At 36.8% G+C, this 14,966-nt stretch overlaps 1 protein-coding gene across 4 annotated transcripts in view; it reads left to right on the top strand.

Annotated features, from left to right (window-relative positions):
* Window positions 1–14,966, top strand: part of SLCO1A2 (solute carrier organic anion transporter family member 1A2) — a 143,163-nt gene that overhangs the window by 98,258 nt on the left and 29,939 nt on the right. For all 4 annotated transcript variants that reach the window (XM_023209098.1, XM_023209099.1, XM_023209100.1 and 1 more), the window contains 4 exons: window positions 5,841–5,947; window positions 8,210–8,356; window positions 11,550–11,648; window positions 12,247–12,468. In XM_023209098.1, coding sequence (XP_023064866.1) covers window positions 5,841–5,947; window positions 8,210–8,356; window positions 11,550–11,648; window positions 12,247–12,468 — 575 coding nt within the window. The remainder of the gene's footprint in view (window positions 1–5,840; window positions 5,948–8,209; window positions 8,357–11,549; window positions 11,649–12,246; window positions 12,469–14,966) is intronic.

The raw sequence follows: 14,966 nt of genomic DNA, 5'->3' as shown, positions 1-14,966 counted from the left end.
GCTAATTTTTGTATTTTCTTTTTTTTTTTGGTAGAGACAGGATTTTGCCATATTGCCCTGGCTGGTCCTGAACTCCTAGGTTCAAGCAATCCGCCTGTCTCAGACTCTCAAAATGTTGGGATTACAGGTGTAAGCCACTGTGCCAGTCTTAAGATGGTGAACATTATCAATAAATGTTGCGTGTGTTCTGACTGCTCCACTGACCAGCCATTGCCCCATTTTTTGCCCTCTCCTTGGGCCTGCTTATCCCCCTAGATAGAAAAATATTGATATTAGGCCAATTATTACAATAACTCTATTGTGGCCTCCAGGTGTTTAAGTGAAAGGAAGAGTTGCACATCTCTCACTTTAAATCAAAAGCTAGAAATGATCAAGCTCAGCGAGGTGGGCAAGTTGAAAGCCAAGAGAGGCCCAAAGTGAAGCCACTTGCACTAACTAGTTAACCAAGCTGTGAAAACAAAGAAAAAGCACTATTTCAAGGAAGACACACATGATTAGAAAGTGAAACAGTCTTATTGCTGAGATGGAGAAAGTTTGAATAGTCTGAACAGAAGATTAAGCCAGCCACAACATTCCCTTAATCCAAAAGAGCAAGGCTCTCTCTTCTATTCTACGAAAGTTAAGAGAGATTAGGAAGCTGCAGAAGAACATTTTTAAGCTAACAGAGGTGGGTTCATGAGGTTTAAGGAAAGATCTTAGCTGTCTTCATAACATAAAAGTGCAAGGTGAAGCAGCAAGTGCTGATGGAGAAGCTGCAGCAAGTTATCCAGAAGATCTAGCCAAGTTAATTGATGAACATGGCTACACTAAATAACAGATTTGCAATGTGGATGAAACAACTTCCTTCTTCCTTCTTCTCCTCCTCCTCTTCTTCTTTCTCCTCCTCCTCCTCTTCTTCTTCTCCTTCTCCTTCTTCTTCCTCTCATGCTGTTGCTCAGGCTGGAGTGCAGTGGCATGATCTCAGCTCACTGAAACCTTTGCCTCCTGGGTTCAAGCGATTCTCCTGCCTCAGCCTCCCAAGTAGCTGGGATTACAGGCACCTACTACGACACCTGGCTAATTTTTGTATTTTTTATAGTGATGGGATTTCACCATGTTGGCCAGGCTGGTCTCAAACTCCTGACTTCAGGTGATCTGCCTGCCTCGGCCTCACAAAGTGGAAACAGCCTTCTTTTGAAAGAAGATGCCACCTCAGACTTTCAGAGATAGGGAGGAGAAGTCTTTTCAAAATATTACTGCTGATTGACAATCTAGAAGCTCTGATGGAGATGTACGTGGAGATGAATGTTGTTTTCATGCCTGTGAACACAACAGCCATTCTGTGGCCCATGAATCAGGAGTAATTTGGACTTTCAAGTCTTACTATTTAATACGCACAGTTTGTAAGGATATTGCTGTTATAAGTAGTGATTCTTCTGATGGATCGAAGTAACATAACTTGAAAACTTTCTTGAAAGAATTCACTATTCCACATTCCAATAGGAACAGGAGAGGAGGGCAAAATCTCAGCATTAACAGGAATTTTGAAAAGTTGGCTCAAAGCCTCTTGGATAACCCTGAGGGGTTCAAGATTTTAATGAAGGAAGTCAGAAGACTTTAGTGGAGAAAGTCACTGCAGATGTGGTGGAAAGAGCAAGAGAACTAGAATTTAAAATGGAAACTGAAGATGTGACTTAATTGCTTCAATCTCATAATAAAACTTGAATAAATGAAGATTTTTTGTTGATGGACAAGCAAATAATGTGGTTTCCTGTGATGGAATCTACTACTGAGCAAGATGCTGTGAACACTGTTGAAATGACAGCTAATGTTTTAGAACATTACACAAAGTTAGGTGATAAAGCAGCAGTAGGGCTTGTAAGGACTGACTCCAGTTTTGGAAGTTCTACTGTGGATACAATGCTATCAAACAGCATTATGCGCAGCTAGGCGTGGTGGCTCACGCCTGTAATCCCAGCACTTTGGGAGGCGGAGGTGGGCAGACCACGAGGTGAGGAGGTTAAAACCATCCTGGCTAACAGGGTGAAACCCCATCTCCACTAAAAATACAAAAAAATTAGCTGGGCGTGGTGGCGCACGCCTGTAGTCCCAGCTACTCGGGAGGCTGAAGCACCAGAATGGTGTGAACCTGGGGTGAACCCAGGAAGCGGAGCTTGTAGTGAGCCGAGATCCTGCCACTGCACTCCAGCCTGGGTCACAGAGCGAGACTCCATCTCAAAAACACACAAACAAACAACAACAACAAAACAGCATTATGTGCTACAGAAAAAACTTTTGTGAAAGGAAGAGTCAATTGACACAGGACACTTCATCATTGTCTTGTTTTAAGGAATTTCCACAGCCTCGCCAACCTGCAGTAGCCACTACCCTGATCAGCCAGCAGTCATCAACATGGAGGCTAAAGCCTCTATCAGCAAAGTGTTATGACTCGCTGAAGGCTCAGATGATTGTTAGCATCTTTTAGCAATAAAGCATTTTAAATTAATGTGTGTACATTGTGTTTCAGACATAATGCTATTATACACTTAATAGGCTACAATATAGTGCAAACATAACTTTTATATGCATTAGAAAATTTAAAAATTCATGTGGTATTCACTTTATTGTGGCAATCTGGAACCAAATGTGCAATGTCTCTGAGGTATGCCTATACATTAGTATTACACAATGTGTATTGAATTCCTACCATAAAATCATTTTTACTATTTACATTTGTATAATTATGTAAATCTTTTTTACCATTGAACCATGCGCTTTTCATTCTTATATGACTTTTTATTTTCCCTAGATTTAATAATTACCTCATTTTATCATATGGTTAGCTTTCTTTGTATTGTTCACTGATTCATCACCAAATTCTCCACTGGTAGGGCAAATGTCTCCTCAATATTCTTATCCCATATCATAGCGTTTGATTTTTGTCTTGGAGATTCCTCACATACCACTTTCAATTCTCCATCTGCAATCTGAACTTGGAATTCTCTGGGCCTGCTGCATTGCTGTTTCCGTGGAATGTTCCCTCATTATTATCCTTGAGACTTTGCTTTTTAGCTGTTTCATACATTCAGTTATTCATTTTCTGGATGTTGTGTCTCCTGCTTTCCTCTTTCCTCTTCACTTGTTTTTGTGAAGAAAATAATCTAATAGCTTTCCAAGGAAGTGTACAAGGGAAGTATAAAATATAAGACTTTGTACATCTGAAAATATTCCTATTTTACTCCCACATTTGATTGTTACTTTGGCTAGGATAAAATTCTAGATTGGAAATATTTTCCCTAGGGATTTTGAAGACATTTTCCCAATGTTTTCCAGCTCTACCTAACACTTGTAATCAACACTTGACACAGGAAACCTGTAATCAAGTGTTATTACTCAGAATCTTATGCCATTCTAATCTCTGTGATCAGCTTTCTTTCAATGGAAACTACTGGAATTTTCTTTTAAGCTCCAAGTCCAAAATTCATGATAATTGTGTTGGTATAAATCTGTCTCCTCCATTGTGCCAGGAGCCTTCAATCTGGGCATTTGGAAAAGTTACTTTTGTTATTTCTTTGATAATATCTCCCCTTTACATTATCTCAAAACACTGTTTTCTCTTTCTAGATCTTCTATTACTTGAATATTGGACATCCTGTATTAACCTCATGTTTTCTTATCTTTTATCCCTAATTTTTTGTCCTCTTGTCTTGTTACTTTCTGGGAGATTTAATTTTATTTTCCATGCCTTTGAATGACTTTCTAGCTTATGCTACCACATTTCTAATTTTCAACAGCTCTTGTTCTTTGAATGTCCTTTTTTAAGGAACATCTTATTGTTCTTTCAAGAATGTATTATCTCTTTCCATCTAAATTTTGTTCATCTTTCTTCTTGGTCTCTGGCTCCTCCAAGTGTACCGTTTTTTTATTTGTTTGTAGCTGTCTTTACTGTTACAGACTTCTTTCCTATATCTGGTGGTCCTTTGTTATCTATTCACACTTAAGAGGGAGGAATAACAACAACAAGAAGCCAGCTGGAAGTTCTGTATACATGTGTAGGACTTGGTTAAAGGAGGACTTCTTTGTAGAGTCATTGAGTAGGGACTGGCTGTTTTGCAGATGGCTCAGAATTGCACATAACCTGTTATCCTAGACGGGGATTCTTCAGTCTGTTGCTTGGGAGGTAGAAGCTTAGCTACCAGCCAAATGCAAGTAGGAATCTCACTGTTTAATATGTAGATATGTAGATTTTTTTAACTTAATACCTCCAATTTTTTTGTATTGCCTTTCTATGCTCAATGTGCCTCTCCAGACTCTGGAGTCAATGGACATTTTCAGTTGGAGTGGCAGGGAATGTCTCTGGGAGTTTAATGTTTCTTAAACACACTTTAAACCAAAGTGTTTGCACTCTTCTGTGTTTTGGACCATACTCACTTTTGTGTTTAAGTATCTTGCCTGAATGTTCCTGGGCTTTGCAGCATTGCTCTCTTGCAGGCACTTACAGTTGCACTTCTCATATCTTCTATTTCAGTGACCACTCAGTTACCTGCTTTTCCATTTTCAAAATCATGTTGAGCTCTCTTTTATTGTAAAATTCCCTACTTTTTTTTCCTTGTGGAATTATGCCTTTTTCTATTCTGTTTGAAAATCTGTTTACTGTCATTTTGCTGATGCTTTGGGAATGAATAGACTTTGAGTTACTGGATTTTTAGTGGATAAATTAACAAAATATATTTTCTCTTTTAAAGTATTTTTGAAGGGATCAGAGTTTCTAAGCAGAGTCTTTCCTTTTCTTTTATTTCTTAGCCTACCCAAAACAATGCTAAGTACCATTCAGTTACTATTTACATTTCTTTCTACCACCTGCCAAAGGTGTTATTTCCTTGCGGTTGTCGTGTCTCATAGGATTAAAGCCTTTGTCTATAGTTCACAGTCAAACTCTTTGGGCATCACTGAGCAATTGTTGTAAAGGGAAGGTACTTTGAGACTTATTATACCCTATAGCACAGAAATTAAGACTATCAGTGGCATCCAAGCATAACACTCTAGCTTTTGTGCAATTCAGAAGGGCAAGTTTTCTTCTGGCTACCTTATCTGATAGAAACACAGAAAACAATCCAGCATTATTTCTAACAGAGACTTCATTGAATATACTTTTTTTTTTCTTTTTTTCCATTCTTGCAGCATGTAATTTACTTTCCGAGGAAAAGCATGTGGATCTTGCGGTAATTTGCTTAAATTAAATGGTCATAGTTTATTAATCCATTTGTTCTTATGAGAAGAGAAAAAGTCATTACATTATGTGTCATGGTGATTGAGATTCTCTTAAGGCCTCTCATTATGATGGACAAATATTTTGTTTTTCTTAGAGGTTTATGAAACGCATGGAGGAATTATTGTAGGATTTCTCAGAAACTGGAGGTTTTGCTACTTCTGAGCAAACGTTAGAGAATGCCAAGTTGAAGACTTGTTTTGTTGTGTTATTCCTTCCAAAGCATTTATCTTCTTAATTATACATTATTAAATCTCACATTTTTTAAAGTTTGTGTTCCTTATCTCATAATAATTATTTCCAGGAAATGATAACCTAAAAGTCAAAGAAGGTTTATATTTGATAATCTAAAGGTAGATCATCCACAGGCAGATTATTGAAAGCTAAGTGTAAAAAGATTGTACATTTACAGAAAGTGGCAAGTTTTTTGATGATACTCACTTGTGATAACTTGGATGCCAAAGATGAAAAGACATTTTTGCTGGATTTGAATGTTGTATTGTATGGGAAGCAGAAGGTAACAATCTGTACATTGCCCACATTGTCCTCATTACTTCCTTAAAATAAACATATTTTCCCTGTGTTTATACAGATATGAATATGAATCTACAGTTTCAGTTTCAGGCAACTTGTCCTCAAACAGTTTCTTGTGTATGGAAAATGGAACCCAGATTTTAAGACCAACGCAGGATCCATCAGGTTGTCTACCTCATTGTATTGATTTTTGTTCAGCGAACTTATAACTGAACACTTTCTGCTGAGGGGCCTGAATGAGATATTGGTTGAGTTAGATAATTAAACAAAGATATATTCTCTCTCCAGGAACTTCCAAAGGACTTACAATGGGCAATAAGAATAGCTAATAATAAAGAATGTTATTTTTCTTATATTTGAATGTAGTAATCCCAGCACTTTGGGAGACTGAGATGGATGGATCACCTGAGGTCAGAAGTTCGAGACCAGTCTGGCCAACATGGTGAAAACTCACTCTATTAAAAAATACAAAAATTAGCCAGGCATGCTAGTGGGCACCTATAATCCCAGCTACTCAGGAGGCTGAGGCAGGAGAATCGCCTGAACCCAGGAGGCAGAGGATGCAGTGATCCAAGATTGTGCCATTGCACTCCAGCCTGGGCAACAGAGTGAGACTTTCCTCCAAAAAAAAAAAAAAAAAAAAAAAAAAGAGTCAAAGACATCTATCCAAGGATTACTGTCAAGTTCATTCCACAGAGGAAAATGTCTTAGAAGGATGGATTTATGCTGATGATTTGGTGTATATGATTATGTAAATAGGAACTAGAGACAGAAACAAAGTTCAAGAGATTTGTGTTCTATCACTGATCTTTAATAGCAGGGAAAACAGGCAAGTACACTATAGTTCTGAATTACTCTATTTCCTTTCTATCGACTTAGGAACTTGTCTTTCTGCTCTTTTTTTTTTTTCTCTACTGGAGATAGTGCTTTAAAATTCTACACAATAGTAGTACTTCTTTCAGCTGCCCATAGCTCTAGGCACCAATGTATTGACTTCTGCCCCTTCTGTCCCTTCTGCTATGAGACTTGTATAATCTTCTGGTTATACTTGGTCTGGAGATGACTCTGATGACTCAACATTTTTATGGGGACATTTTTATTCTGGATTCATGTTCATGGAAGTTGCGGTAGTCCACAAGGGTGGGAATTTCATGACCATCATTGAATCAGGAAACCAAAACAGTTTCAAAAAGTTGAAAAATATCTGTCTCAGAAGAAACCAAAGAACCCCCATGGGGGACACAACGGAAAACAGTGATATTAACAGTGGCCTGTGTTCTCTTCCTGAGCTGGCTATTGCCAAAGACTGACCCAGCTGCTAGTCGGCTTCATTGTGGATAGAGCAAAACCTTCCCATTCTGGCACATCTCCAGGAAGGTGGATTGATGCTTTCAATTTTGCCCTAGAATAGGCCTAGAGTTTGCCTGTGATCTGTAGACACAAATCACTTTGCCCATCACACAAAAAATCTGAATACCCAGAAATAGAGACTATTATTTTCTGACTGGAAATAACAGAGAGATAGCGCTCACAAGAAATTCCTGGACCCAGCTGTGGTCAGGACCTCACAGTCTCACCTGGCCAATTTACAGGAGGTGAAGAGTGCATTGACCTTCACTTGCCTGAAAACGGGACTCCACAGAGCTTCCTCCCAGCTTATCAGCTACTTTGGCCTAGAACATAGATGGCAAAGAGATTGACATAATTCTTCAGAGATCTCCCTATCTTTCTCACTTTCTATTCCCTTTGGTCTAGTCTTCGTTACTGTACTAAATAGCTGTGGCTCCACGGATTGGGGTGGATTTCTGTATTGAAAGTTGTTTGGTTGTTACAGTATACAACATGCTCTGTAGAGAACCTACGATGAATACCCAGTTAAATATTTTTAGTTTCTATGAAATAATTAGAGCTGTAGAGAATTCACGCTTTAGCGAACTTTTGTTTAAATCTTATAAATATAGTACCAATTCTAGAGAAAGATATTTTTGTGTTTTTGTCTCCCCAAAGTTGGATAGGAATGGGGAAGCACTTGTAGCAGCTGAATGAGTTCGGGAGTTACTGAGAAACTGAATCTCTGTAGAGAATTAAAAAGCCTTGATTTTTAATGTTTGCCAATTTCTGTGGTGTAACACTGCTATGAAACTACCAATGAGGTGTCACTGAACACCTCGGGAGGTGTGTATATTCATCTCTCCCAACTCAGTAGGGACTGGCTCCAGCATATCACTTACACTTGTCCATACTCAAGTCCACTGTCAGAAAATGCATTAGGGGTGCCCCAAGAAGTCATTGCTGGAATAGTAATATAAATCATTGACAAGAGGCCATCGTCATATAACTGTGAAATGCCTACAGAAAACATAGAATTAATATTACTGACACTTTATAGTCAAAGTGCTAATGTCATGTCTTTTTTCTTTAATGCAGAGTGTACAAAGGAAGTTAAATCATTAATGTGGGTGTACGTCTTGGTAGGCAATATTGTACGTGGAATGGGTGAAACTCCCATCCTGCCTTTGGGTATTTCCTATATAGAAGATTTTGCCAAATCTGAAAATTCTCCTTTATATATTGGTAAGTTTTGAAAATCTACCTTAGCTTCTTTTCAGAGCAATAAGTTCGTTGAGGTTAGAAATGAATTATACTTTGTAGTCTTAGTGATTTCCACAATGATGAGTAGAGTGTCTTGGCATAGTTGGCCTTTCATAAAAGTTTGTTGAATGGAGATGAGATATGCTAAATGACAAGGAGCTACTTTGTTAATAAATCTACTTTCTACTATTGGAAATACCACAAATCTAGTGCTCCTGGAGGTGACCCTTTCATTTGCTTTGCACCACACTATATCCAATGTGTTAAGAGACTTACCAATGTTTTCTCTAAAATGTTCCATGCATTCAAAACCTTTCTCACTATTTTCACTACCTCTGTTTTTGTTGAGGTTCTCATTACTTTGTCTGTAGGTTCTCTTTATTAATTATTTTCTCTTCAGTATTTTCTTTTCTCAGTTTTTAAGAAACATTCCTGCAATATATTTTTTCTCAAGCATTATTTTAATCATGTCTTCTCTACTATATTTATGAGACATATAAGCTCCTCATTTATTAAATCTGATCTCTCCACTTATTACACATGGCTCTGCATGACATTCACTTACTTAGTTTCTATATAGTTTCTCTTCATCATGATCTCTCCATATAGTCAGGCTTCTTAATATTTTTCACAAATACGTCTTCATCTTTTTGTTTATGTTTCTTGAAATTACCGTTTTAAAATCCATGTAGGTCACCTGGCACAATAGCCAACTTAAGACCCACTTTCTTGTGCTGCCTTCCAATCTCTGAAATATTCTTAATTTATTATGCATGACTTGCTTATATGTTTTGTTATTCTATCAATTGTTGGTCATAAACTCATTACGTTTAGTATAGGGACATTTTGCCATTAATGTATGTAGGCATATCTTTTAAAAACTAGAAAAGTCAAAGAGGGTGAGAGAAGATGGAAATGATTTATACATAATCAAGATGGATAAAAATATTGAGGAATCATTAACCCAAATGACTTTTGACACATTTTGGCAACTCACTAATTTTGCAATAATCTTTTCCAGTGATTTTCTATTCAGTCCTTTTAACTTCCTTCACACACTTATATTAAAAGAATGCAAATACTCTCCTACAATAAATTAACAAACACCTTGCTATGATGTCTATTTCTTTATTCAACAAATACTACGGTGTATTGTATATAAACATAGCTGTGATGATCTCTAATACATATTAAAATGAGGATGGTATGGTCCATATAAAGTTAGTAAATAAAGAACTACATAATTATTAGTACTATATATATAGTGTGTGTATATATATGTATATACATATATAGTGTGTGTTCATGTGTGTGTCCATAACCAAATAACTATAAATCAAATAGCTCTACACCAAGAAACAGTTCCATGTATGGCTCTGGAGTTTAGAAGAGAACACAAAAGCTAGGTTAAAAGTTGGAGAATCGACCAGGTGTGGTGGCTCATGCCTGTAATCCCAGCACTTTGGGAGGCCGAGACAGACAAGTCATCTGAGGTCAGGAGTTCAAGACCCACCTGATCAATATGATGAAACCCCCGTCTCTACTACAAATACAAAAATTAGCCAAGTGTGGTGGCATGCGCCTATAATCCCAGCTACTCGGGAGGCTAAGGCGGGCAGATCATCTGAAGTCAGGAGTTTGAGACCAGCCTGTCCAATATGATAAAACCCCATCTCTACTAAAAATACAAAAATTAGCCAGGTGTGGTGGGTGCCTGTAATCCCAGCTACTCAGGAGACTGAGACAGGAGAATCACTTGAACCCGGGAGGTGGAGGTTGCAGTGAGCTGAGAGTGTGCCACTGCACTCCAGCCTGAGCAACAAGAGCGAAACTCCGTCACAAAAAAAAAAAAAAAAAAATCGAGAATTATCTATAGAGAGGTAATAAATGAAATCAAGAGGGAGAAATGAGGTTGCTGTGGAAGACCGTATATATACTGAGAGATATTAGGATAAAATACTGGGAAAGATTTCTACTTAGTAAATAGAATAGGAGAAAGGAAAATCAAAGAAGGAATAATCATAAGAACACAATGAAACAATACACGTCTAGTTTAATGAAAGTCTTCGGAAGAAATGTGAAAATAATCTAGAAATTATTGGCCAACAATGTCAAATAACCTAGAAAGCAAGGAAGATGAAGACCAAAAGAGGGCACTAAATTAGTGACAAAGAGATCACTGGGGCTACCTGAGAGTATTTGGGGGAGAACGTAAAAGGATTTGAGTAAAGTGAGTGAGAGGTGAGGAAGTAGAGGCAGAGAGTATAGTGAAAGGAGAAAAAGCAGGGTGGATTTGAGATTTTGTAAAATCGCTGGCTATGGGGAAATTGAACACACACAAGAGAGGGAGTGTTTGGTAGAGCAAAACCTTAGAGAAGATAGAAGGGGTTGGAACCAAGAAGTTAGGTGTGTATAGGGTGGGTTCTCTATAGAACCATGGAGAAGGCAGAGATAAAGAGATAATAGGCAAAGCCAAATTTTGAAGTGAACAGGAAGAAAGTTGAAGAAGCTCGTGTCTGGATTTTCAGAGATCAGGGAGGGTTCAGCATAGGTTCTGAATTGTAGACAAGTGATGAGACAGCTGATGATGATATTTTAATAGATAAGAATTCAAATGAAGACAGATAGGACTGATGGACATGGAAAATAAAAATGTGGAAGAAAAGGAAGGAGAACATGATAAAATCAAAGAGTTGTGTATCATATAATAATAATGAGGACATAGCCAGAAGGAAGTTTCAAGTTGCAGATCTGAGAGTGAAACTTTTTTGAAGAACGTGCCATGAGAAATCCATTATAAGATGGTATTGCTTCAGAATTCCTCCCAAAACATGCCTGGGGGATGAATTAACAGGACCTTGGTTATATCATGACCTAGTCGATGGCATGATCCCAGCTGGGACTGCCTGTGCTGCTACAGCAGATCTCTGCCTGTGACCCAACATGAAAGAGAATTTGGAGGCCAGGGAAAGTGGCTTTAAATTATGAGGCTTCTTTTTCAACATTTGCAGAAACAACTGTCACTTATATGTACATCAAGCTTAACTTTCATATAAATTGTATATCTAGTCAAAAGTATCCAAGACAAAAACATTCAATCTTCAGGCTTTTCATGGACCTAGAACTCTTTATGTGGGCATATAACTGTTCTATAACCTTATACTTTTATTTTTAGGGCTTATAGAAACAGGAGCTATTATTGGTCCTTTGATTGGACTTTTGTTGGCATCATTCTGTGCAAATGTTTATGTTGACACTGGATCTGTGAACACAGGTAATTCAATAAAATCTATTTGTACAGTGTCTAGATTATACAAAGCTAGAGTATATGTCTAGAGTATGTAAACAAATATACTCAGGTATATTATTACATATAATCATGGCCTTACTTGACCTTCAATTTGATAAATGATCTCCACTTTAAAAGTGAGAAACTCTAGTGGAGGAATTTAAATAACTTTTCAAATATTCCAAACCAGAAAAGAGTAGAGCAAAATAAAATGCTAATCTGACACAGAATCACATGCTCTTTCTACTGCACTTCAACTGTATTTCTTGGTTTTACAAAATTTAGGCATGTAAGTTTGAATTTATTTCAATTAAGCAATCATTTGTTGATGATGAGATAGAACTTGTAGCTGTTTAGTTAATACCTGCTTTTAAATCCCTTACACGATAGACAGATAACCAGCCTAATTTATTGCTAGACAATATTATAACACCACGTATTTTTAGAAAAATTTTATCAGTGTCTGAATTGTAAGCCAATTTTATACTTGGTTAGGACCTGATGATTCTAATTTTAAGAATTTTCTATAGTTCATACAGAAAATACTGACTTAAGCTAATAAAAGTGTGTATTTTTTTTACAGATGATCTGACCATAACTCCCACTGACACTCGTTGGGTTGGTGCTTGGTGGTTTGGCTTTCTGATTTGTGCAGGAGTTAATGTGCTCACTGCCATTCCTTTTTTCTTTTTGCCCAAAACACTTTCAAAGGAAGGACTGGAGAATGATGCTGACATCATTAAAAATGAAAATGAAGAGAAACAAAGAGAAGAGGACAAGAAAGAAAAATATGGAATCACTAAAGGCAAATATACATATTTTAAATACTATGAAATTGACCTTTTATTTCATACAGATATGTCTGTATTTTAGTCTAACACTATGATATGCTATCCTGTGTTGAGACAATTTGTCATCAACAGTCACCAGTCAGTAATACCTAACTAGTCCTTTTCTTCCTATGGTACTACTTGAAAAGAAATAATATAATTTGGAAGCTGAATTATTTCAGATTAGCATTCATGTAAACTTTTTTTTTTTTTTTTTTTTTTTTTTTTTTTTTTGAGATGGAGTCTAGCTCTGTCGCCCAGGCTGGAGTGCAGTGGCGCGATCTCAGCTCACTGCAAACTCCGCCTCCCAGGTTCACGCCATTCTCCTGCCTCAGCCTCCCGAGTAGCTGGGACTACAGGCGCCTGCCATCTCGCCCGGCTAGTTTTTTGTATTTTTTAGTAGAGACGGGGTTTCACCGTGTAGATCAGGATGGTCTCGATCTCCTCACCTCGTGATCCACCCGTCTCGGCCTCCCAAAGTGCTGGGATTACAGGCTTGAGCCACCGCGCCCGGCCCCTCATGTAAACTTTTATGTCAGTCTTGGCACTCTCTCTCTCTCCAGGATATCTATATCTATATCTATATCTATATCTATATCTATATCTATGTCTATATCTATGTCTATATATATCTATGTTCTCTGTAAAATGGGTTTTTTGAGCAAATGAGACTATATATATATATGAGACTATATACATATATATGTATGAGACTATATACATATAGTCTCATTTGCTCAAAAAACCCATTTTTCAGAGAACATAGGTTGAGTTGAAACAAAATGAACAAGCAAATTTAAACTAAGAACAAAAGTAGGAAAGAGTATACTCTAATCTTAATAGGTAGTATAGTTTTGTAACCAATGTGTTAGTTTAATCATGAGCTTCCTGGAAGTTAAAGCAGAAAGAAAAAAAAAAAAAAAAAAAAAACATGATCAGTGACCCACCTCTCTATACTTGGTAGAGGGAAGAATAATTATAAATAATTTATAAAAAGAAATATAAAAATTTTTTAAAAAGAATTATAATAAAAAGAAATTATTATAAAAAGGAAAGAAAGAATTATTTATAAAAATTTATAAAAAGAAGCAGTTCTCCAAGGAAGAAATTGTAGAAAAAAATAAAAAATGATCATATGATGTATGATACAGGTAATACTGAGCCACATAGTGGTTTTCCAGCAAATGAAAGGGTAAATTTCATGTAACTTTTTTTTTGGTACAGAACCTCAATAAAAGCTCAAAGCATAATTTACAGAAGGGTTTTCTGTGGGAAACTAAACTAAAAAAGCCTCAGTATTTAGTACTCAGGAGCACTGATACTCAAACTTGGCTGCACATTGGAATCACCTAGGAAATTTTAAAACTGATTGATGCCTGGAAGTTCTGTAGTATTCCCAAAAGGTCTGATTTAGTTAGTGTGGATGTGTGGCCTGGGTATTGGAACTTAGAAATGTTTATTTGATGGATGGTGAGGGGCTCAGTTTTTTGTCAAATGGGGATAAATTATTGTTTGTGAAGGTAAAAGACATTCTAGCATACATTATTATTAATACTGATACTAGTATTAGTACTTTTATTGTTGCCGTTGCTGTTTCTATCATCACCCATAAGTTACAATGTCAATTTGCAAGGAAATTTTCTTAACAATTATAAATGCTCTTAAATCACAATTGAGCATAATTTAATACATCTTGGGTCATTAGGAGCCAACTCAGAATCTTGCAAATTCTCAGAATCATTCTGATGATATTAAAAACTCTTCTTAAAGGATTATTATGGACTGATAGGCCTCTTGTGGTCTGCAAGATCAGTTCCATTTTCAAAATCAGGAAAGAGCTTAGCTTGTTGCAAGACATAGAAAACAAACTTGTGCTTCTGAAACTCATCTATTAGGACAGTGATGTCAACAAACATGGGTGACTTAAAAACCTTCAGATTCCAGACAATAACTCTCTCTCCTGTCAGGTACCCTATTCATAAATATAAATTTTACAGTTATAACTCATTTGTTTGCATTAATCTGTGTGCCTTCCTCTTCTAAATTGTTTATTTATTGAAATTTTGTTCCAGAATGAATTGTGAGCAGTTTATTAAGCAAACCAGGATTGTGCAAAATAAGAAAGTCAAGACAGAGAACATGTGGACAGGAAAAGTGAAAGGAAATTAAAAGTGAGAGCTTGAGCCTGAATGGCAGCAGTGTGACCAAGAACATTTACTAGAGGCAGGCCACACATTACTAGAGGCAGGTCGCACATTACTAGAGGCAGGCCACACATTTGGCTCTATGCTTTTTCTAACAGGAATAATTTTTGATTAAATCATTTATGTAGTCCTTAGAATGTACCAAATGAATCAGCATTGCTGAGGGTGGGACCTGGATGTTGGTATTTTAAAAAATATCTCCAGAACCACTGAAACTGTTGTTCTAAAGAAGCAAAAAAAAAAAAAAAAAAAAAAAAAAAAAAAAAAAA

This window comes from Piliocolobus tephrosceles, chromosome 10, assembly GCF_002776525.5.
Source record: "Piliocolobus tephrosceles isolate RC106 chromosome 10, ASM277652v3, whole genome shotgun sequence".
Taxonomy (NCBI): domain Eukaryota; kingdom Metazoa; phylum Chordata; class Mammalia; order Primates; family Cercopithecidae; genus Piliocolobus; species Piliocolobus tephrosceles.
Note: the sequence above shows the minus strand (reverse complement) of the source record. Positions and strands in the feature narration are given on the sequence as shown.